Genomic DNA, 25,383 nt, shown 5'->3' with positions numbered 1-25,383 from the left:
TGAGGCTGAGGCCGGTCCCGGGCAGAATAAAGAGCAGCAGGGTGGCTGTCGGCCAGGGGGCTGCTGGAACTGGACACTGGGAGTGGGCGTCACAGGCGTCACTGTATACACAGAAGATCGCGGCCGCCGGGCACACAAATCTCAATCTCGTTTCATCCAGAATGTGCGACAGACGGGGGTCGACCGCCGGTTGCTTCATCAAAGGGCTGATGGTCAGTAAATAAACTACTTTTCATGTCCTTTTTTGTATTCCAGGTGGGGTGACGGAATCTACGGGAGCCTGATAATTTAATGAGATTATTCAATTGAAGTCCTTATCTCATCGTGACCTGCATGGCAGACACCAAAACAGTGGACAGCTCATCTTAAAAAGTGAGACGCTTATCGGCTGACCAGGTGACAAAGCTCCTCTTCCTCTCTAGATGACAGTCTGACCCCCTTTTCTCTTCTTCTTTCAAGATAGCAGGCAGTGAGGTGCAGTGGTTAAGGCCTTAGACCTCAAACCCCGTAGCTGTGGGTTCAAATCCCACTACTGACACTGTGTGACCCTGAGCAAATCATTTCACCTGCCTGTGCTCCAATTTAAAAAGAAATGCAACCAAATGTATCATACATGTTGTGTGTCACCTTGGATAAAGGCGACAGCCAAATAAGTACATGTAAACTAATTCTACATTATTAGGGCTTAGGACGCTATGGGAACATGGAAGAACATGGGTGCAAATTAAGGGAAAGCATTTCGGTGAAGGAAACCATGAAGTACTGCTTTATATAAAAAATAATTCATTAATGACTTTAATATGGCACTTTTCTAACCTACTGAGACTTCTTTACATACACAGCAGAGAAACATCAAACACCAGCACTGTGAACCACACACCTGGATGATGCAACAGCTGCCATTTTTGTGCCAGTACGCTTGCCACACATTGAGGTGAAAGTTAGTCAGTGCGGGACAGTGAATGATTACAGGGTTAAATTCACCAGGTCATCGGTAGGCAGGACATCGGGGGTACGCCCTGAACTTTTCAAAAGATGCCCGGAAATCTTTGATGACGGCAGAGAGTCAGAACGTTATTTTTATGCCTCGTCTGAAGGATGGTGCCAGTTTATTCAGCAGTGTGTTCCCTGTCACTGCACTGGAGCATTGGGGTCCACACACGGACCACTGGGTAAGCGTCCCCTGATGACCACACCAACCCCCCTATAACCAAAGGTGCCCCTAGATGGTCTCCCCTCTAAGTACTGGCTGGGCTTTAGGTGGGAGACCCTTGCTGAAGTGCCAGTGGTATGGCTGCAGGGAGGGGAGAAACAAAGGAAGGTAATTAAGAGGCTGAAAAGAAGTTCTAACTGACATACAGGACCACTTAGGCTATCAGCAAACCAAACAGGCTCAATGGGTGCAAAGGTCCACATCTTTATAAAAGAATACGTTTTTTTTTTGTCCATCCAGTTGCTATGTCTGTGTCATTCCAACTGATGGTGCATCACAAACATTTGTAGTAATGAAAAAATGCATTTTACATTTGCAATGCATTTATCATTCCAACAGGTGGCATATCACAAACATTTGTAGTAATAAAATTAATTGCATTTGTCATTCCAACAGATGGCACACCACAGACATTAACACTGTTTTTATGAATCCCATAGCAAATGGTATATAACAGAGGCATATGCATTGCATTTGTCATTCCAACAGGTGGTGTATCACAAACATTTGCATTAATAAAGCGAATTGAATTTGTCATTCCAACAGATAGCACAAAACACAGACATTAACAGTGTTTTTAAGAATCCCATAGCAAATGGTATATAACAGAGACATATGCATTGCATTGCTCATGCCAACACATTTCACACCACATTTGTAGTAATGCATTTTATTGCTATATATGATCCTGATGCACCATCTGTTGGAATGACAAATGCAACGCATTTTAGTATGACACACACTACAAAATACATTCCAGTAGAAGTTGCACTGCAAACGTTATTTATGTTGATTACTTTGACTGCGGTCCACCGTAAACGGGCAGCACCGCTAGTCAAGCTTATAAAATCCTTGAGTTTGGTTTGACTGAAGTTGTCCTTCCACATTTGTAAGCAAATATAAACCTGAAAAGATGACGATTAGCGGCAGCCCAGAGTGACCCACCAGTCTATTAACTTAACTCCGGGTGAGGCCTCACTAGAGTGTGCTAGAAGACTTTGTTTGGATTTGAATTCCACACATGGTAGTGATGGGGGGGGGGATGTGGTGTGTGTGTGTGTGTGCGCTATATAATGCAAGTGACAGCAAAAAAAAAAAAAAAAAATTACAAATTAAATCTTTCGGTATCCTGCGGTGGGCTGGCACCCTGCCCGGGGTTTGTTTCCTGCCTTGTGCCCTGTGTTGGCTGGGATTGGCTCCAGCAGACCCCCGTTACCCTGTAGTTAGGATATAGCGGGTTGGATAATGGAGGATGGATCTTTTGGTATCTGCTCGAACAGGACTTGGTGACACAAAACATGTCCCATAAAGGGCGAGTGCTAAACCTGCTGTACTACTCGCAGTGGCCTTTCCTACTGTTATCATGCTAAAAACTTTTTGTCATTGAAAACACTTTTGGCTCGTCTTTCCAGGGATATGGCAACAGTACAGCAGAAGACCACAAGAATGGGTGGCGGCCACCAGTCAGGATTGGGCCCAGAAGTTGATTGACAGCCTGCCAGGGCGAATTGCAGAGGTCTTGAAAAAGAAAGAAGGGCCAACTCATCAAATATTGACTCTCTGCATGAAGTTCATGTCATTGTCAATAAAAGCCTTCGAAACTTCTGAACTGCTTGTCATTCTACTTCAGTCTTCCAGAGAAACATCTGACAGAAAGATCTAAAAACACTGAAGCAGCAAACTTGGTGAAAATGAATACCTGGGTCATTTTGCTTGGCTTTTCTCTACATTCATAATGGCTAACACGGTACAACACCCTAGTACTACTGGGTCATTCTCAAAACTTTGGGCCACAGCTGTACAGCGGGTGGTAAAATTGGCGCAGAATATCATTGGAACAGCAGCTCTGGCACCAGAGGCCATCTCTAAGAGCAGAGTTCACATCATTAAGGGCACAACCTGAACTGTCCATACTGCGACCATCAAGGAGACGCTAGAAGAGCATAGCAGCGAGAACATCAAGCCCTGAAAGCGGCAGTGTTCACCCTTATGCCATCAGGCTTGTCATCCACTGGCCCTCCCCTGGGCACTGCCAGCCAGCACTTGTCTGGAGGATGGAGGACCATCTTGAGACCAAATACCTGCAGAGCTTACACTGAACCAGGTCTTACTTGCATGTGCTCTCTTAGTTTGGTTTGTCTTTGCATTTCTTTTTCACCCGAGTGTTTCTAGTTTATTGTTGTGTGGATCAACAGTTCAGAGTAATGGGGAGTGTGGAAGAGAGGTGAAGAAGAGAGTGCAGGCAGGCTGGAGAAGAATGTCAGGAGTGATTTGTGACAGACGGGTATCAGCAACAGTGACAGGGAAGGTCTACAGGACGGCAGTGAGACCAGCTGTGTTATACGGACTGGAGACGGTGGCACAGGAGACAGAGCTGGAGGTGGCAGAGTTAAAGATGCCAAGATGTGTATTAGGGGTGTGACGAGGATGGACAGGATTAGAAATGAGGACATTAGAGGGTCAGATCAGGTGGGACAGCATGGGAACTAAGTCAGAGAGGTGAGATGGTGTTGATTTGGACATGTGCAGAGGAGAGTGAAGGGTGCTAAGGACAGAGCTGCCAGGTAAGAGGAGAAGAGGAAGGCCTAAGAGGAGGTTTATAGTGTGCAGAGCAAGGTGACGAGGACAGGAAGAGATGGAACAAGATGATCTGCTGTGGTGACCCTTAACAGAAGCTGCTGAAAGAAGAAGGAGGAGTATAATATAAAATGCTAAGTGTGTGTCAGTTTGGTTGTCTCGTCATTATAAAAGATGGTGCATCACACACATTTTTAGTAATAAAATACATTGCATTTGTCATTCCAACAGGTGGTGCATCACAAACATTAACACCGCTTGGCGATTCCTACACCAAACGGCCTATAACAGAGACATACACCTCAAATGGTACACGCTGAGGTCTACGTGGCTTATTTTGATTTCAGCCATGGGTAGCACAGCTAGTTTCATTGATACTTACAATGTTTCAGAGAATTTATTATTGAATTCTGTACCTGCAGTTGGTGAAGAGCACTACACCAAAATTAATTGTATTGTATATTACTCAGAGGGCCTCATGGTGGCGCTGTGGGTAGCGCTGCTGCCTCGCAGTTTGGAGACCCGTCTGGGTTTGCTTCCTGGGTCCTCCCTGTGTGGAGTTTGCATGTTCTCCTCATGTTTGCGTGGGTTTCCTCCCACAGTCCAAAGGCATGCAGGTTAGGTGCACTGGCGATTCTAAATTGTCCCTAGTGTGTGTGCCCTGCCCAGGGTTTGTTTCCTGCCTTGCACTCTGTGTTGGCTTGGATTGGCTCCAGCAGACCCCCCGTGACGCAGTAGTTAGGATATAGTGGGTTGGATAATGGATGGATGGGTATTACTCAGAGCCACTTCACGATAACACGGACACATTTAACAAATTATTTCTTAATACATTATGACCTTCCATCCACACTCAATGCTTTCCAAAATAGACATTGGAAACTGCAGGGTCTCATATAGCAGTGTGGATGGAGAAAACAAAAGATTTTTGAAAATGCGGACATCATGGACCCCAGTTTTGTCGTCAAAATGCTCCTTGTGGTCTCCTTTTTACTGGGGAATAGAAAGTTCTCTACATCTGCAAACACATATTTGTCGCATTAAACGCTGGAATATAGCACCGTATTTATTCTGGCGGGACTCCCAGTCTGTATCTTTCAAGGCTTGTTTGTAACCTTTAAATGCTGTGGAACATCAAAGGCCCAAATGCCAAGTCTGGTCAGGTCAAGCCCTGAAAGCTCCTCCAGGGCTCCACTCCACTAAGGCGGTTTGTTGCTTTATGTTACACGTCGGTGAGGATGTCTGGTCACACTGACTGGGGAGGAGTCAAGTCAACCATGTGACAAAAGTCAGCAATCCAATTGGCTGTCCAGGGGAGATCCTGCGTCTCCTTTGTTTCTCTCGCATTTCAGGCATTTGCACGGCACACAAACTGTGAAAGCCCAACAGGAAAGATTTACACAACTTTGCAGCTTCCTAATATGACCTAAGAACACAAATGTGAACATTCTGAAACAAAAATGGTGTCTCCTAACGTGTCCTTGTGAGTGTGGACTAAGCCTTGTGCTTCTTTACAAAGCCGACTGTAAGTATGAGGTTGCCGGCGTTATGTTTTAATATTTAAATATCACTTACTTCACTTGGGTTGACGTTTATTCATTTTCAAGTTAGAGTCACACTGAAAAAATAATCAGCCGTGTTCATTTCTTTTATCAGGCTCTTTACTGAACTCGTATCATTCGTCCTAAGCATTAGTAGTTGAGCACACAGTATGATCCACAAAGGCCCACTTTAGACACAGCAGACTGCCTGACGTTTCCTCCATTAGGCGCCTTTAGCTGCCCCAACATGGAGATTGAAGTGCAAAGACTTTTTATAAAACTGACCATCCTTCAATGGCGCCGCTCACCGTACACAACAACTTAACTCAAGTAAAGACGCTCCTGTCACGAGTGACGCCACCGCTCCAGCTCTGACACAAACTCCCATAGTGTGTGGGCAACCCAACAGGCCTCGTTCACAAACTCTGGCCTTGCAGAGGACTTCCTGAATGGAAAATGGAACAGGTGTCAAATGTATGAACAGACAGAAAACGGAGCTCAGCGTCCTTCACAAAGTCCATTTACAGTAAACACAATGTGCACCATCTTCAAAAGCCTGAGGAGCGCACCATGCAACGAGAGTCCAGTGTGTAAGCTGGAAGTAAAGGCCCACCACTCTTTCCCATTTTCAGCTCTATTTTCAATTCATTTCTACTCTGCTACTGAATACCAAGATGATCACTCAAGGCCGAGTTTCAGCCAAGGCCTGCAGAGCAGCAAACGGGCCTCTAAAGGAAAAAGGAAAGACTTACACAACTTTGCAGTTTCTTAATATGATCTAAAAACACAAATGTGAACATTTTGAAACAAAAATGGTGTCTCCTAAGGTGTCCTTGTGAGTGTGGACTAAGCCTTGTGCTTCTTTACAAAGCCGACTGTAAGGAAGAGGTTGCCGTCGTCGTCATATTTTTTTTTGGTTAACAAGCGTTAAATTGAGTGCAGTGAGGCCCATTCAGATCTACTGCCGCACAGGACGAGTTAAACTGGAAAATCCGAGGATCAGAAATTAGGATTAGGGTGCTGAGTTAAGACCAACATGGTCTACAGGGCAGCTTCAGCCAGACATGCCCCCCCTACCAATCAAAAACAGCTTCTGAAGGGAAATACACAAAACAATGGCCTCCGGCACTATTTTCAGACTCTGGTACAATTCGACATTAAGTCGTGTCAATAACCTCGCCCTTGTTCATATGACCTCACAAAAAGGCCTCAAGTCACTCTACGGAAATGCTCCTCAATTTGCTCCAGAGACCTTCCTTTAGTTTCAGGAATGCAGAGGATGGTGAAAAGGACACTGAGGAGGCAGAATGCAGAAAACACCCAGAAGGTCCCGGAACTGCTCAGGAGGCTCTGAAAAGAAAGAAAAAGAAGAGAAGAATAAATAAGACCAAAAGTAAGATGTATGACGAGCGACTTCCAGATTTGAACTGGAAGTCAAAGTTCACCATATGGGGAGAAAGCTTGTGGACACCTGAGCACCACACCTGCATGAGCCTGTTAGATACCACAATCCAAAACCGTGGGCATTAACCTCTTTGGCGTTACATTTTTTGGCTTGAAAAATGACATTTTTATTAAATCTGATCTGCAAAGGCCTAAAAGTTCAAAGTCAGAAGTGTAGAAAGTATAATAAATGATGCAAATAATAATAATGAACAATAATAAAAGTAATGCCAATACTGTATATACTATCAAAATGTGTCGTTTGTGTGGTATATCTTGAAGCTTGGTGAAATACACCATCCGACGTCACCGTCGGGACAATAGCAGTGTGATTCCTTGTGAAATTTCTTTCCAGACTGATTAGCTTTTGCGATTGACACGAGTGTCACTTTCAGATTCCCAGAATCACTTTCGATTTCACTGTCTGTCTCAATTTCACTGCCTGAGGACAGATTCACTTCGTCATCTCTACTCCTATCACTGTCAAGAGCGTGCAACACCTGGGCTGCTGAAAAATGTTTCTTATGAGACGCCATTATGAGGCAGGGACAAGATGTGTCTGCACTGTTGCCCGGATAACACTTGAGCCTGTCACTTACACAAGGCACCCCATACCGTTTCCTGAACAACGCACTTTTACAGCCCAACTAATCCACGGGTCTAACACTTACACAAGACATGTCTTTACAGTTGCCGAGTGATGCTCGGGTCTAATGCTTACACGAGACGCGTCTTTACAGTTGCTGACTAATCCACAGGTCTAACGCTTATACAAGACACGTCTTTACATTTGCCAACTAATCATCAGGTCTAACGCTTACACGAGACGCATCTTTACAGTTGCCGAGTAATCCTCGGGTCTAACGCTTACATGAAACACGTCTATACATTTGCCAAATAATCTTCAGGTCTAACGCTTAAACAAGACACGTCTGTACAGTTGCCGAGTGATGCTCGGGTCTAACGCTTACACGAGATGCGTCTTTACAGTTGCCGACTAATCCTTGGGTCCGAGACGCGTCTTTACAGTTGCCAACTAGTCGTCAGGTCTAATGCTTACACGAGACGCGTCTTTACAATTGCCGACTAATCGTCAGGTCTAACGCTTACACAAGACACGTCTTTACAGTTGCTGACTAATCCACTGGTCTAACGCTTAAACAAGACACGTCTTTACAATTGGCAACTAATCCTCGGGTCTAACGTTTATACGAGACGCGTCTTTAGTTGCCGACTAATCCTTGGGTCCGAGACACGTCTTTACAGTTGCCAACTAATCATCACGTCTAACACTTACACAAGACACGTCTTTACACTTGCCAAGTAATCCTTCGGTCTAACGCTTACACAAGATGCGTCTATACAGTTGCTGACTAATCCACAGGTCCAACGGTTACATGTGACGCATCTATACAGTCACCGAGTGATGCTCGGGTCACAAGACGCGTCTATACAGTCGCCGAGTAATCCTCGGGTCTAACGCTAAGGAGGTTAATATGGAGTTGGCTCCCTATTGCGGCTGTATCAGCCTCCAATTTTCTGGAAAGGCTTTCCATGTGATTTCTGTGGGAATTTGTGCCCATTCAGCCAAAAGAGCATCTATGAGGTCAGCTGCTGACGTAGGACGAGACAACCAATCAGTGCTCCATCAGACTATTGGCTGTCAGAAAAAGGGGAGATCAAGACTGCACTAAAAAGTCAAAACTCAGTCGGTAAATCTGATATGGGAAGAAACACACAGTCCTTTAAATTGACATGGTCCAGCAATGAGGTCAGCAACAGCAGTTGGCATATCTGACAAACCCAACAACTAGACGTCACATAATGTGACATTGGCTTCACCGAAAGGAGAAAGACCAGAAAATCAGTTAATCCAGTTCAGCTTCAGGAGGGAGTGAAGATGGGGGAGTATTTGGGGATTTTCAGCCAGCACAATTTCACCATCTTCTAAACATCTGCTGCTCGCTTCAAGTGTTAGTTTCTTTACTAACACTTCAGTTCTCAATAATCAGTTTACTTACCATCACATCATGGAACTCTTTGGTCACTAAAAAGGCACAGCCCCAGTTGGTCAAAACGCACGCCCCACTAGAGAAGCCGCGGGCTCTAGTTGAGAAGATCTCGGACATCACCAGCCAAGGTGTAGGACCCCAGCCAATTGCAAATCCTGAAAAAGAACAGTAAACGTTACTCCATAAATTTCCACCAATCACTTAACTTGTAGAGACAGAGGGGGAAGAAAAAAAAACGTTGATTGGGGAGTTTTGTGCTCAAGCTGACGGTGTTATGATTTCAACCAAGAAAGGCCTGAATCCTTCTTTACAGGCCCAAGGCCTGCTGTCTCGTAGGGCCTGAGTCCTACAAAACCATTCAGAAGGAGAGAGTAACTGACAAAACCAATGACCAAATAAACAAAACCTTTAATAATTAAAGGACAGAAAAGGAAAAAAAAAATCTAATAATGTAAACCAATCTGAAATTAAGAACATATTCAAAAAAGCCAAAGATTCAAATAAAACAAAAATAATCACAATTTCCCTAGCAAAATTTTTAAACAATCAAAAGAATTCTAAATAGCAAATACAGTAGACCCCCGCGAAGTCACGGTTCAGGGTTCGCGTACTCAGTCGTTTGCGGATTTTTCCTTAGAACCTAACTATTAATTGTTAGCGGAAGGCGCAAATATCCTCCACAATTTTTTATGGCAACACTGTGCTGTAGAGAGAACAGGAAGCAACCGCTGAGGGAAACGCGGGTTGGGATGGTGAAAGTAGCCAATCCGTGAGCGTTATTGGTTTCTCCTTGCTGCTGATTGACTGCTGCCCTGTGACGCGTCTCCAGCCGAGTGTCCTCGTGTTTTCCATTTTGTTATTGTATTCATTTTGTTATTCTTAAAACGCACACGATGTCGCCGAAACGACCTGCACCTTCGAAGGCTTCGGGCACGGAGCCTGAGCGCCAGAAAAAGTTTAAAACACTCCAGGAGAAGGTTGAACTACTGGATTTGCTCCAGGAACTAAAAAGTTATGCTGCAGTAGTGTGCCACTATGCCATTAATGAAAGCACCGCACGCTACATAAAGAACGAAGCAGTGATCTGGAGTACTGTATCTGTACGTTTCTGTGATCGTGCCAAAAAGGTAACGACTGTAAGGAATAAAAATATCGTCAGGATGGAATGTGCCTTGGCATTGTGGATCACCGACTGCAGGAAGAAGAACATCCCCTTGGAAGGTAACATCATCCGTGAGAAAGCACAGAAATTGCACCAGCAGTTCGCTACAGGAGACAATGTAGCAACTTCCCATCATAATATTCCTGAAACCTATAAAGAAAAGCCAACACCAGAAGAAGACCCGTCCAAAGATACGACTCCTCCTGAAGCGCCTGAAGAAGAGGCGCCACCTGAGGAGTTTTAAATCCTCTGCATCGTACTGCACAGCTACTTCATCATCATCATCAATATCATTCATCATTGGTGAGAACCCGTACATTTAACTGTATTTTAATTAAATGAAGTTATTATGTATTTACTCTACTTATAACAAAGAAAATGCGCTTGCATGAATTACAGTAGCGGTAACATCGGTATTTTACATTCGAGCACCGCGGGAGACAAAGCAGTACAGTATTATACAGTAGACGGGTTTAACTTTACATTCTGTTTTTAAGAAATGTATTAAGGTAATTTTTTAGGTAATGTATTAAGCGGAGTTTGCAATGAAATTAAAGTGCTTTGGGGGCATACTGTATTTAGGGTTTAAACTAAATGTGTGGTTATTTGGTGCCCACAGTGTGCAGAGTACAAGACCAGGGAGGTTACGCTTAAGCTGTGTAGCTCACTAGTGAGGCCTCACCCTTAATACTGAGTGTAGTGTTGGTCTGAATGATGGAGCACCAGAGACAGTGCGGAGAAGATCAGCCAGGCTGATTCAGGACTGTGAGGTCCTCTTTGAAGAGAAGTTTGCTTCAATTGAAAATCGGAAATTAAGAAGTGTCACAAGTGCAGTATTTAAAACTAGGATCCCAGTTTTTACTTTAAAATGGATTCTTCCACAAGAACCCAGACACACAGTTTGGAACTTGTTAAGACTTGTGAATTTCCCATGGGGATTAATAAAGTATCTATCTATCTATCTAAACTATAAAAATAGGAATTTAAAAGGCATTTGTTAACACCATCCAAAGGTCGCGGTTTTTCACAATTTTGGGGGTGTACTGTATATGTAAAATAAGAGAAACAAAACAAAAGATGGGCGGCACGGTGGCGCTGCTGCCTCGCAGTTGGGAGACCTGGGGACCTGGGTTCACTTCCCGGGTCCTCCCTACGTGGAGTTTGCATGTTCTCCCCGTGTCTGCGTGGGTTTCCTCCCACAGTCCAAAGACATGCAGTTTAGGTGGATTGGCGATTCTAAATTGGCCCTAGTGTGTGTGCTTGGTGTGTGGGTGTGTTTGTGTGTGTCCTGCGGTGGGTTGGCACCCTGCCCGGGGTTGGTTCCTGCCTTGTGCCCTGTGTTGGGTGGGATTGGCTCCAGCAGACCCCCGTCACCCAGTGTTCGGATTCAGCGGGTTGGAAAATGGATGGATGGATGGAAACAAAAGATATAAACCAATAATTACCAAAAAAAAACTGCATTAAACAAAAGAGAAAACCAAGAAACAGAAAGCTGCTGAAATTCAAAAGATCTAAATCGGAAAAGTAAGGGAATAGGAGGAAAGAACAAAATGGGAGCTGAAAATCTAACACCTCAGCAAAGGCCTCAAACAGTAAATAGAGTTTAAAAAGGGCACCTCAAGTCACACTTCCAGACCCCAAGAGCAGGGCATTATAGGTAATAACAGAAAATATGAACGAAGAACAAAAAAGGGAGCAGGAGAAAGTGATAAAAAAATGAAAAACCCTAAAAAGATAAAAGAGACAATCCTAACAAACAGCGATAGGTGAAAAGCCCCCTGCTGCACCTTGGTGTGGCATGAAGACTTGGGCCTGGCTGGCACTGCCACCCCTGCTGCAGGCTTCTAACATCTCTAAGCAGGTCTCTCACCTTCACAATGGCTGTTCCTGTGCTTCATTCATTAATAAGAAACATGCAAAACGAAGTGGAGCTCATTGCCACCCGAGCTTAGAAATATTGATTCATTCTCACTTTCCAAGCCTAAACTTAAAACTCCTCCGTTTAAGACTGCTTTATCCATTTGATTATAATTGCTGTGCTTGATTTTCATTTTTGTATTTATTTAGTTTTGTTTATAATGTGTGTTTTATCTATTGTTCAGTGTCCTTGAGTGTTTAGAAAGGCAACTACGAATAAATAAAATGTACTATCATTGTTAAGTGTAGTTAAGTACAGGTATTAATACGCACAAACAAAATCCATTTTCATAACCCTGATGGTGAAAGCAAGAGGCACACAATTTGCTGCAAACTGGCAATGTAAATCAGACATGGATGAGGTGGTGGCATAAAGTTAGCACTGGGGTTCAAATTATGGTCACTGCTGGTGTGGAGTCTGCATGTTCATCCTGTGGTCACGTGAAAGTTTCTTCCAAAATTGCACTAACTGTCAATTCTTGTTTTGGTTCACAGGAGTCTGTAAGCCTGTAATGGACTGTCCAGGTTTGGTTCCTGCACTGTGCCAGAGGTACCCCGAACAGAACCTGCCACCTGTAATAGATAAGTGTGCAAAGACACAGATGGATCAAACACAAGCTTCAGGGACCTTCTGTCCAACTCTCTGCTTTAGTAAATGTAGACAATCTCATGTGTGTATTAATTCCGTGATTGATTGATTGATAGATAGATAGATAGATAGATAGATAGATAGATAGATAGATAGATAGATAGATAGATAGATAGATACTTTATTAATCCCAATGGGAAATTCACAAGTCTTAACAAGTTCCAAACTGCGTGTCTGGGTTCTTGTGGAAGAATCCATTTTAAAGTAAAAACTGGGATCCTAGTTTTAAATACTGCACTTGTGACACTTCTTAATTTCCGATTTTCAATTGAAGCAAACTTCTCTTCAAAGAGGACCTCACAGTCCTGAATCAGCCTGGCTGATCTTCTCCGCACTGTCTCTGGTGCTCCATCATTCAGACCAATACTACACTCAGTATTAAGGGTGAGGCCTCACTAGTGAGCTACACAGCTTAAGCGTAACCTCCCTGGTCTTGTACTCTGCACACTGTGGGCACCAAATAACCACACATTTTCTTAGCCTTCTTGACCACTGCTATACACTGACTAGATGTAGATGTAATAGGTCTGATCAGCGAGGACGATGAGATGGCCTACAGGGAGGAGATCAGACTCCTGGCAGAACGGTGTCAGGACAACAACCTCACCCTCAACATTAGCAAAATTAAGGAGATGATTGTGGATTTCCGCAAACAGACAACAGGGTACAGCCCCATCTACATCGGAAGTGAGGCTGTGGAGCAGGTCAGCAGCTTTAGGTTCCTTGGAGCCACCCTCACTGATGATCTTAAATGGTCAAGTCACACTGCGGCAGTAGTCAAGAAAGCTCAACAACGCCTCTACTTCTTCAGGAGACGGAGTAAGGCCCGGATGTCCCCCACAACCCTGTGCAGATTCTACAGGTGTACTGTGGAATCCATCCTGACAGGGTGCATCACATCCTGGTACAGCAACTGCTCAGAGCTCTGCAGCGTGTGGCGAGTACAGCACAGCAGATCACGGGCACACAGCTCCCTGTGATCCAGGACATCCACACTACACGCTGTCTCAGGAAAGTGAACCGTATCAGGTGGGACCCCAGCCACCCTGCACCCTCCTCCCATCTGGGGAGTGACTAAAGTCCATTCGGATGCTGCACCTCCAGGTACAGGAACAGTTTCTACCCAACTGCAATCAGACTCATGAACAATCAGTAACCTTGTGTCACCTCCACTACTACCTGCACATATACTTCTCCCACTGTTTCTATTTATTCCTAAGATTCTGGTTTTATTTATTTACTCATTTATTTATTGTGTGTTTTTTTTGTCTATGTTCACTGTCTGAAATGCTTGCTTGCATGTGCCCCCGCATTGTACATGGTATTTGTACTTGTACACATGACAATAAAGAATTGAACTGAACTAAATGGTTTCGCTTCACGCTGAATTCTGCAAATGGTCCAATGTGTCAGTTCAACTGCTCTAATTTTCACCTTTCTGCAATAATCACACATTTCTTTATAATGAAATACATTTTTCAGCATGACATCTGTCCATTCTATTTTGTTACATAACATCAAAGATAGTTTGACCAATGGCTGAATTCCATTTATTGATTCATTTCTTCATTAAATGGCAACCAGACAGAAATGAGACACGAGACGAGCCGACAGATGACCAGCTAAACTGCAACGTCAAACTCCAGCCCATTTCACTCCAACCAATTTCTTAATGAGAAGCCGATTCTTGCTGTTAACTAAAGCCGTTAGTGAATCTCCAGACTTGCTGCTGCTCTCTTTCTGTTGATTTTCTGTTTTTTCTAAGACCACCGTTTCTCTCTTTCCTCTCTGTCTGGTCATGTGGCGGCTCATTTTGTGTCTCATTATTGTTTGGCTTCTCGTTAAGGAAAAAGAAACAACTAAGGGGGTCCGAGTCATGTCAATTAAAACTTAAGCAAAAAAAGTTAATCAGCTGCAAAAACGTCTCACTAATTAAGAAGATGGTTAGAATGAAAACCTGCAGCCTCTGCGGCCCACCAAGACCGAAGCTGGACACCCCTGATGTAGAAGTATGCACCCTGTCATTGTTGAGGTCCCCAGGAGTGAGTATTATGGGCATATATGTAAACCAAAGGTACAGTTTAGGGGCCTTTCCTCTTGTTCTTGGATAAAATTAGAACGGAAAACGCTAGTGCAGCACCTTCTGTGAAAATTCGACAACTTTTCACAAAAAACAGGTGTACATCAGATGTGCTGATTTATGTCAGTCAGTCAGTAATAATTTCCAACCCACTATATCCTAACACTGGGTCACGGGGGTCTGCTGGAGCCAATCACCAGCACAGGGAGCAAGGCAGGGTGCCAGCCCACCGCAGGTCACACACACCCACACACCAAGCACTCACCAGGGACAATTCAGCATCACCAGTGCACCTAACCTGCACGTCTTTGGACTGTGGGAGGAAACCCACACAGACACGGGGAGAACATGAAAACTCCACGCAGGGAGGACCTGGGAAGCGAACCCAGACGTGTCTCCTAACTGCGAGGCATCAGCGCTACCACTGTGCCAACATGCTGCCCGTTGATTTATGTTTTCCTATTAATTATAATACATTCTTATGTATTACTAGCTGTGTAAGCCCGTGCTGTAAAAAAGCCCGGAGTCCTAGAAACTATTGAAATTGTCAGAAAAAAAAAATAGAAATGTAGCGATGTCAGGTAATTGAAAGGAACTACTCTGGGCGTCTCTCTCCTAGGAGGCTTCATTTTGCCAATGTGCTCGTCTCACTTGTGCATTAGTAGCAAAGCGAGTGACTCTTTCTTCTGAGGTTTCGTTTTGCTGACGGTATCGCCTCGCTTGTGTTATTAGCGGCTAAGCAAATTTTCTGTTTCCTCGGAGGTGGAAGCCCTTACCCCGACTCCACCTCTCACTTCCAGGCCAGACAGACAGACAGACACACACACAGTTCCACACATAGACGTTCATATATAAGATGGTGTTAGAGAGGAGTGATTGTGTTGTGTGTTGACTGGACCTGCAGCAATGACTTGACTGTACTCTGTTCATGTACTGTAGACTACTACTACTACTACTGTAACTGAACGAATCCTGCTGGGTTAGCTTTATCAAGGCCTTTGAGAACTTTGACGACTGGATTCGGTCTTAGGTTCTTGAGGATAAAGACATCAATTTGGCCCCAGTGTATCAGGAATTTTGTTACCCAATGGAAATTAAAAAATTTTCTCAGCCCTATAAACAACACGGAGTAACATATAAAAAATATTATTGGGTGAATTACTCCTTTGGTGTGTTGAACTTCCAGTGCAACACGTAAAATTAAGGTCATAAAACCTCAGAAAACTGACAGATCATACATACTGTGGCAGACGACCAGGGACCTTGCCCCACCTGGACGCCTGGAGACGGGAAGGACTGGGAGAGGGGCAATATCTTCCCCGGAGTGCAAGAGGGCAGCCCCCCTGGATTACATCAGGGTCACAGATGGAAAGCTTGGAAGCTCAACCCTGTTGGGGTCCGAGGTCACCTCCAGGGGGCGACTTGGATGATCCCGGAGCCATGGATGGCAGCACTTCCAGAAGAGGAGGAACCGAGTGCACCTGGAGTGCTTCCAGGTGCCCACGGAGCACTTCTGCCACACCAGGAAGTGCTTCAGGAAGTTCACCTGGTGCAACATAAAAGGGGCCACCACCTCACTCGAGGAGCCGGAATCGGGTGGAAGAGGACGGAGCTTGCGAAGAGTGGAGTAGAGGTGGCAATAGAGAGAGAAGACGAGAAAGGACTGTGAGCTTTACTGGTGATGTGTGCAGGAGCAGAAATTAAATGTGCATGTTCTTGGAATTCTGACTGTCTCAGTGTCTGGGCTTCATTCACTATACTAACGTGACATTTTTCTTTCTCGTTATATAGTTGTTAACCTAACAATTCTTGTTTAGCAGTTTCACCAAGCCACACACCTGCAATGAACACAGCCATACTGGCCAGAGCCAGCCAGGCCAGTTGGTTCTCTGGTGGTTGCGCTGTAGGACTGGAATCGGCAAGGAGTGCAATTTTGTCAATGGACACATTTTTTGAATTCTCCATGCCAATTTTGAAATAGACACCAAATGCTGCTGTGCTTCCAGCCATCGTTAACCCTATAAACAGAGAGAAATAAAGGAACTTTATTTTTGACATGACCAAGTTGTAAATAAAAAATAAATAAATAAATAAAACTAAAAGCCAGAATGGCCTTTCATGCAAAAACATAAGCACACCATAGGCCTACCTGAGATGATCAGCAGTACTCTTCGGCCTGCTCTGTCAATGATTAGAGCAGCTAGTGCTGTGAAGACTACCTGGATGGAGGCGACTATCACTGTGGCCGCACTGCTGTCCTGCAGAAAACAATTTGGATCAGAAATCTACTACATTCCCTACTTATAGTTCTTCCTCCAAGTCAACTTCAGTTTATTCTTCTTAACTAGACTTCTGCTATAAGAGTCCAGCATGCTATACACTGTGGCGTTGCTGGAGCGGGGCGGTGTTTCAATTTGCCGCCACCCAACATATCTGAATATGTTAACCTATTTAAATAGAAAATTAAAATGATGTTTAGAGAAAAATTAAGATAAATTTTGCATAGACTTATTCATATATAGAGAAACAGCAATAATTTTTCACATATAATTATTTATAAGCATCAACTAGACAAGAATATAGTACAGACGCACTGATAAGCCGTGTTCTAATTATTAGTTTAATATAATTACGCTGCTAAAACCAGAACCAGTGTAGTGTACAAGTGATAGGTGGTGTGATGGACGACCGGCTACAGACTCCGGTCGCCACCCCCAGGCCGCTAGGAGGAGCCCTCCGGACAGCATGATGGTGCCCCGAGTTCCAGCAGGGCCTCATGGACTTTGTAGTTTCTATACACAGCCCTGCTGGATACCTTGGGGACCACCGGGAGTCGCTGTAGGGGGGCTAGTGGGCTCCTGTGTGCCCTATAACCCGGGAGTGCGTCATCATCACGTGACCAGAGGAAACGACGTGCTCCCGGAGTGAAGAGGAGGACTGTTTACCCTGACCCGGAAGGAAATGGACTTGTGGGTTGTGCCAGGAACCACTTCCTGGTCGGGAGATATAAAAGGACTATGGGAAAGCCCAGACACTGAGCTGAGCTGGGAGGTAGGGTGGCAAAGTGTCTGGGTGAGGAGGATTGATTAGTGAGAGAGAGAATTGTAGTGTTTATGAGTGGGGTGTGGAGAGTGCTTTGTGCACGATATATTAGTAAAATAAATACTATTTATACTTTTACCTGGTGTTCAGAGTGGTACCCGAGGGTTCAAGAGGTGGACAAAGCCTCTATCTGTCACAGTTGGCGTAGTCGGCAGGATTCTCTGGCCGTCGGGTTTGGCAGAGGACCTGGATTTAAATAAATTTTACTGTGGACAGAACCCTAAGAAGGTCCCTCTTGAAAACGCGGAGGTGAAAACCCACCCACGACAAAGAGCGCTGCAGCTGTGAGTCGTTATTTAAAGCAGACTATGGGGAAGAAATCTGGAAAGAAGAAGGGCAGTCCCGACTGGGTGAAGACCATGACGGACGGCGAATTAACCTGGGCTTACCTGACTGGGTGTGAGGAGGACCGAGAGCCGATAAAAGCTGAACAAGCCCGAAGGGCGCAACAGCAGGGTTGCTGTCAGCCATCGGCCGCGCCGGAATCCCTAAACGGATTAGAGACACCGCTACCACGGTTGGAGGTATGTACTGGAAAAACGCCCAAAGTTTCGGGTACCTTTTGCTCATTTTTTGCAGAGTCATGCCTCCAGAAAGCAGACGGTGCGTCGGATGCCTTCCTCATACCATGGCAAGATGGCCGCGTTACCCAGAAGGCAGGTCAGGCTAGGAGTCGTCCATCTACAAGCCCATTCGAGGACAAAGTCCACGTGACCTCGCACGACGGCAACCAGGAAGAAGGTCAGTTTCAAGCCTTCGGTGAGGTCAGGGCTTCCCCGACGAGTCGGAGCTCCCTGAAGGGGAAGGGGGCAGCGAGTGATACAGTGCCAGCTTTAAACCAAGATAAAGAGGGGCGGGAAGTGACTGTACGGTCTGCCGACAAAGTTAAAAAGGCACACCGCAGCCAGCCACAGGAGGCTACCCGTTCCTCTTCGGACTCCAAGTCCCAGAAGCCCATGCGCGAACCAGCAGAGCACGTGCCAGGAGTGGACGTGCTCATTGGCTCCCGGCCGGTGAATGAAGGAAACACGGAAGTAACCTTGTCTCCGGCCAAGACAAATAACTTTATAAACTTGCGGGAGCTCGAGAAATATCTCGAGCCCCTATACACTTTCTTTCAGGGGATGGAAGAGGTGAAGAAGCGTGTGGAGGAGCTGGGAGCTACAGCCGAAGCGCCGTTGAAAGGACTGCAAGACTACCTTTGGCGATTAGGCCGTGAAGCCCCGACCTCGATTAATGCGGCGGTGCAGGCAAGTGATTTCTGTACCGTATATGATAAGGGGACACAGTGTGAGCTGGCACCGCGTTTAATAAGTAGCGGCTGCCAAAGCACTGTGAATCCGACAGTGGAGCGTGGTGTGATGACTGAGTGGTCGGGCAACGGTCCGATTGAACCGGGGCAGCGGTATCAGACGCCTCTCCGGAACGATGCGGACCTCAAGACCCCGACCCGCGTGAAGAGGGAGTTGTCAATAGTTACTGGAGGGGCGGAGGAAGTGCCAATCAAACCGGGGCAGCTAGAAAGTGCTGTTACCCGGAGCGATATGGTGCTAATGACGCCGCCTCCTACATTACATAGGACAACGGGTGTGCAAACAGCAAAGAGGCTCTCTCTTTTCCATAGAGAGCCTCACGCTGTGCACAAGCTCCAGAGAAAGCAGGAGATCCCTGAAATAAAACGCGGGTCTCCTGACAGGGTAAAGAAAAGGGCAGAGAGCAGCAAAGCGGCCGTTAACCCCTCCTTGGCAGAGGAGAAGGTGGAGCTGACCGAATTCCCGAGATGTTTCAGGTCTCGGGAAGAGAAGCCACCAGGAGGACGTCGGCGGTGCTACAACTGTCGGCAACCGGGCCACGTGTGGCGAAGTTTTCCCCGGAGGACAGGGGAGCGGTGGGAAAGAAGATACACCGTTCCCCCAAGGTTCGCCGGGGGATCTAGACAACGTAGCCAAGGTCCGGATGACGCGTTCTCCTGGAGGAGGACGTCCCTCTCGGGGATCGACGCTCCGCCCCGGTTGTCGTCGCTAAGGGGGGGGAACTGTGATGGACGACCAACTACAGACTCCGGTCGCCACCCCCAGGCCGCTAGGAGGAGCCCTCCGGACAGCATGATGGTGCCCCGAGTTCCAGCAGGGCCTCATGGACTTTGTAGTTTCTATACACAGCCCTGCTGGATACCTTGGGGACCACCGGGAGTCGCTGTAGGGGGGCTAGTGGGCTCTTGTGTGCCCTATAACCCGGGAGTGCATCATCATCACGTGACCAGAGGAAACGACGTGCTCCCGGGGTGAAGAAGAGGACTGTTTACCCTGACCTGGAAGGAAATGGAGTTGTGGGTTGTGCCAGGAACCACTTCCGGGTCGGGAGATATAAAAGGACTATGGGAAAGCCCAGACACTGAGCTGAGCTGGGAGGTAGGGTGGCAAAGTGTCTGGGCGAGGAGGATTGATTAGTGAGAGAGAGAGTTGTAGTGTTTATGAGTGGGGTGTGGAGAGTGCCTTGTGCACGATATATTAGTAAAATAAATACTATTTATACTTTTACCTGGTGTTCAGAGTGGTACCTGAGGGTTCAAGAGGTGGACAAAGCCTCTATCTGTCACAGTGGGCATAGAAAAGAATCCCCCCCTTTGAAATATTCACATTTTTTTTTGCTTTATAGCCTTAAATGAAAACACACAAACTAATATTTTTTCCAGCTTTACTTACTCAATGCAGTCTCTAACATCCAAGTGAAAGATATCACAGCAACAGTTCAGAGGAATTTAAAAAAATCAAAAACAAGAAATCCTGAGATGAATAAAGGACCGGGGGGGGGTCCTTTAGGGGGCCCCCCTAAACTCACTCAGGTGTCAGTGCCCCCCATTTCCATTGCGGTTACTGGCTGTGATCAGTTGTAATGAGTGTGGGATTAGTGAAGCTGTTCCTGGACCATTCATTCCCTTGCTTGGCAGTGCCACTGACAGCAAACAACTGACTGTGGGTGGCAGGCCACTTTCAAAAGATCTCAGGGATAGAGTTATGGATGGGCAGAAGGCAGGAGATGGAGACCAACAAATCTCAAAGGCTTCATCAGTCCCAAGGAGCTCAGTAAAGTCCATCATAAAGAAGTGTTTGGTACTACTAGGACCCTTCCTGGATCCTCCAAGTGGGATGGAAGAACAAGGAGGAAACTGGTAAGAGAGGCTACCGAGAGGCCAATGGCCACTTTGAAGGAGTTCCAGGATTTGATGGCAAAGAGTGGTCATTAATGGTGTGCATGTGACAACAATTTGACAAGCACTCCACCATTGTGGCTTGTTCAGCAGGGTCGCACTTCTTAAGAAAGGCCACATTAAGGCTTGTTTGAGCTTTGCCAGAATGCACCTTGAAGATTCTGATGCCAAGTGGAAAAAGGTCTTCTGGTCAGATGAGCCTGAAAGCCTCAATACCAAACGGTACACCAATGCAGCTCACCATCCACAACACACCATACCTACAGTAAAGCATGGAGGGGGCAGCATCCTGTGGTGGGGGGCCTGGGGCTCTCGTTAGGGTAGAAGAAAAAACGGATGGGGCAAAATACTGTCAAATTCTTAAGGAAACCCTGCTGCCCTCTGCCAGAAAGTTGAAGATGGGCAGAATGTTCACCTTTCAATACGACAACGACCTGAAGCACACAGCAAAACTGACCACACAGGGGCTGAAGGAGAAAAAAGTGAATGTCCTGGTGTGGCCAGTCAGAGCCCAGACCAAAATCACACTGAAAATCTGTGGAAAGATCTGAAGACAGCAGACCACCAACGCTCACCATCCAATGTGACCGAACTTCAACAGTTAAACTGTAAAGAAAAGTGGGGGGCAAATATTACACAATCTAGGTGTGCAAAGCTGATAGAGAAGAATCAACAGACTCAAGGCTGTCAGTAAAGCAAAAGGGGGGTCAACAAAATATTGACATGGGGGGGATCCTTTATTAATCTCAGTAGGTCTTGTTTTTGATTAATTATTGTAGCTGTGATATCTTTCACTTGGATGTTAGAGGTGGCACTGAGTAAGTAAAGCTGGGAAGAAATATGAATTTGTGTGTTTACATTTAAGGCTGTAAAGCAAAAAAAAAAAAGGGAATATTTCGGGGGGGGGGGGGGGGGGATTCTTTTCTACACCCACTGTAGGTGGGGATGTTTTCTGCGCAGAGCAAGAACGCATTCGGATCGATAACGAAACAAAATTATAAATTGTAAATTAGTCGTTTATCTTCCTAGAAATTCTCGGTGTAATGTTTAGGTTTATAACTGCTGTGTCTCATGCCGTCACACAAGGACAGTCAGAAAATTATTTTTGAAGCTTTTGTGGATAAAAAAAATCAGAGAATTAGACTTTTCATTCATGAGTGATATTTTTCCGAACCTGCTGACTACACACGAATCGTACTGAGCCTTTTGGCCAATCGTGCCGCCTGGGGTGGACCGCTCTCCACTAGCTATGCCACTGGCTATACAATCTTTACACATAAGAGTATACCACAATTACACATACAGGCTTCTCTGAAATTTTCAAAAATGCTTTAAGGCATATGAAGAAAGTTATTTAATACACTTTCCCATCTTACGCACCACAATGGAGCTGAATTTTCATTATTACAAAAACTGAGTCTGAGACATATATTTAAAAGACGTGCCGCCATCACCAGCACCCAATCATCTTTGCAGTCATTCCAAATACACTTCACTGCAGCCTGTAGATAAGAGCGTGGAGGGACATTTGGGGCAGAGCTCAGGAGAGGACTGGGTCTCAAAACCGGCCCGGGCTTCCTTCAATGAGCGAGGTGACGACGTCGACCCACTCCGTCCGTTATTCATTGTCATTTTCTTAAAATTTGTGATGAGTACGCGGCTCGCTACTTGCTATGAGCTTATGATATGAACTCTATCTAAACTGTTGTCAAACTTAATCTGCCCACTGCTGTTTAGACACAACTTAAAATTTGACGACATGCTTAGAAATAAAATTTATGTGCTTTATAACTTTATTTCATCATACTAATAATCGCAGCTGAAAACCACTAATTATCGCTCACACTGACAACCAGAGATCAATAAAATGCATAATGCATAATCTAAACTAATTATTAGTACCGAAGAATTTAAATACTAGATATGAGAGAAAATAAATTGCAATAATGTATATGCTAACCGAAATGTAGAGTTATCGAAACATCAGCAAAAGGCAGTTTTGACCACATTTTTCACTGCAACGTTATGTACCGACAACTAAAACAACTTGATGATGTAATACGGTATATTATATAGGACTATATGAATCGCAGTACTCGACAGATAATGTTTAGTAGTTTAGAAAATTAATTTTAATGTCAAACAGTAACCAGTACATAAAATTTATTTCATGAAACAACCGGCCCATAATCAGACCAGAGCCCGCAGCCCACTGGGCATTGCCCAAATGCCCTAATGGCCAGTCTGCCCCTGGCAGGGCTGTACACTTGAGATAGACAAGGTTTTGATATCTATTGACCGTCAGAAAAAGAGGGGAACAAGACAATGCTGGAAAAGTAGACACGCTGCTAAATTTGACATCCCCGGCAATTTTCAGTCATTGAAACTTACAACGTCTGGCAACAAGATCAGCAACTGCACTCCGTAAGTATGACATACCCTACGGTCATGGCCAAAAGTTTTGAGAATGACCCAAGTGTTGGTTTTCACACAGTTTGCTGCTTCAGTGTTTTTAGATCTTTGTGTCAGATGTTTCTCTGGTAGACTGAAGTAGACTTACAAGCAATTCAGGCGTTGACAAAGTGTTGGCCATTTTATCTTTTTCAAGATCTCTGCAATTCGCCCTGACAGGCTGTCAATCAACTTCTGGGCCCAATCCTGACTGATGGCAGTCCGACTGGTAAAAGAAAGCAAGGGAGACCAAAGGCCCATTGGCTGGATACCATCAAGAATGACATGGGAATGAACAGCAAGCAACTGACAAGAAGCCGTGGAAAACAGGGAAGCATGGCGAGGACTGGCCTACAGTGTATTCAAGGGTCGGGCACGACTGAATGGATAGGGAGGGTGTATTGTTCATGTGAACGGCAGCAAGTCCCTATGTGAAGTACTTAATGGTGACAGGCTGTGCAGGCATCATTTGTAATCAGCACTAAAGAGGATAGAGCCTGTGTATGTCTTTCTGTGTATGCGCTAAGCTTAAGGTGCAACAGTAGACCAATCAATAATGAACAGGATAATGCAGAAGATGAGGCCTTACAGTGTATTTGTGTAAGCAGATTGTTATGATTTGAATCTAAGACAGCATGATAGGAATACCTTCATGTTAGCTTCCTCGAAAATAGTCTCTGCATAAAACATAATGGCATTGATCCCAGAGAGTTGCTGAAAGAACATCAGGAGGACACCAATGATAAATGGCTTGTAGACTACTGGGTCTTTAAAGTCTTCTAACCGGAGTCCGTTTGTCTAAAACAGAAAATGGACAAATCATTAATAACTTAACGCACACCTAAAATAACAGATCAAAGTAAGTGTAAAAAGTAATGACATACCTGAAAATTAGATAGATAGACAGACAGACAGACAGACAGACAGACAGACAGACAGACAGACAGACACACACACACACACACACACACACACACACTCACTCACTTTATTAATCCCAAGGATGGCAGTTAGACTTGGTTAAGCCGCTCACTACACTGAGCCTCAACATTTCTGCACGTAGCCTTGTCCCAATTACAAGGAAGTGCGATAAACTAACCTCTGTGTACATAACTTGTCTCGTTCAAAGACAATTTAAGTGGATATGGAGAGAAACGTCTAAGGCTAATCCCATTCTATAGAGTCATTGAAAGTATAAAGAAACTAAATAGAGAAATAGCTCACCTGTTCAGTGGAGCAGGCCTCAATCTGCCTGCATTCCCATTCAGGGTCGTAGTCTGGTCCTCTCAGAAACCTCAAGGCTTCAATAGCCTCAGATTGTCTGTTTTTCGCTAGGAGGAACCTGGGCGTTTCTGGCATGAAACACATGAGAATCAGCATCACGGCCGGTGGCACCGAGCAGGCCACAGCCAACCAGCGCCAGTGTAGGCCCAAACCTAGGAGAAGAGCACACCAGCATTAGATGAACATTTGTACACTTCTCTAATTTACCTTGACAAAGACAATTCAGTTTTATTAACCACAATAAATGAAATAAGCATTACAGTGGGACAAATATTTTGGGATGCTCACATACTCGGATCTTAACCGGAATAAAATTTTTGGAATCACAAAAATCCCTAACTCTCTACCTGCTCTGTTCAGAGTGATGCCCAGTGGGACATCAGTGCTTACTGAATAATCTAGTGAGGTATCAAATTCACTTTAGGAGAAAGTATCCAAAACTTCCTAAAATGTTGTGTGTCATTGATGAATGAATGAATGAAAGAATGAACGAACAAATGAAGCATGATGAACCTTTGCTAACCTTTATGACATCTCACCCTCTCTAATTTGTTCCTCTCTTCTAATGGGTAGGAGAATGGATTTTGAATTTCATTTAGTCATATGAAAAAGTTTGGGAACCCGTCTTAATTCTTTGGATTTTTGTTTCTCATTGGCTGAGCTTTCAAAGTAGCAACTTCCTTTTAATATCTGACATGCCTTATGGACACAGTAGGATTTCAGCAGTGACATTAAGTTTAT

The 25,383-nt window shown here is 45.0% G+C and overlaps 1 protein-coding gene and 1 long non-coding RNA gene across 2 annotated transcripts in view; one reads left to right on the top strand and one right to left on the bottom strand.

Moving 5' to 3' along the window:
• The first annotated feature begins 94 nt into the window (after positions 1–94).
• LOC114657003 (uncharacterized) lies at positions 95–2,822 on the top strand. The gene is made up of 2 exons (XR_003717132.2): positions 95–396; positions 2,626–2,822. It is a non-coding gene; the product is annotated as an uncharacterized LOC114657003 (long non-coding RNA).
• A 2,520-nt stretch (positions 2,823–5,342) lies between these two features.
• The window catches only part of slc2a8 (solute carrier family 2 member 8), a 41,856-nt gene continuing 21,815 nt past the window's right edge, over positions 5,343–25,383 (bottom strand). The window contains exons 5-10 of the mRNA XM_028808708.2: positions 24,583–24,794; positions 24,007–24,156; positions 16,744–16,852; positions 16,433–16,612; positions 8,796–8,941; positions 5,343–6,681 (exon numbers count right to left, since the gene is read on the bottom strand). Of these exons, the coding sequence (XP_028664541.1) occupies positions 6,541–6,681; positions 8,796–8,941; positions 16,433–16,612; positions 16,744–16,852; positions 24,007–24,156; positions 24,583–24,794 (938 nt within the window). The 3' untranslated portion in view covers positions 5,343–6,540. The remainder of the gene's footprint in view (positions 6,682–8,795; positions 8,942–16,432; positions 16,613–16,743; positions 16,853–24,006; positions 24,157–24,582; positions 24,795–25,383) is intronic.

This window comes from Erpetoichthys calabaricus, chromosome 9, assembly GCF_900747795.2.
Source record: "Erpetoichthys calabaricus chromosome 9, fErpCal1.3, whole genome shotgun sequence".
NCBI lineage: Eukaryota > Metazoa > Chordata > Cladistia > Polypteriformes > Polypteridae > Erpetoichthys > Erpetoichthys calabaricus.
This window is presented reverse-complemented; position numbering and strand designations above follow the sequence as displayed.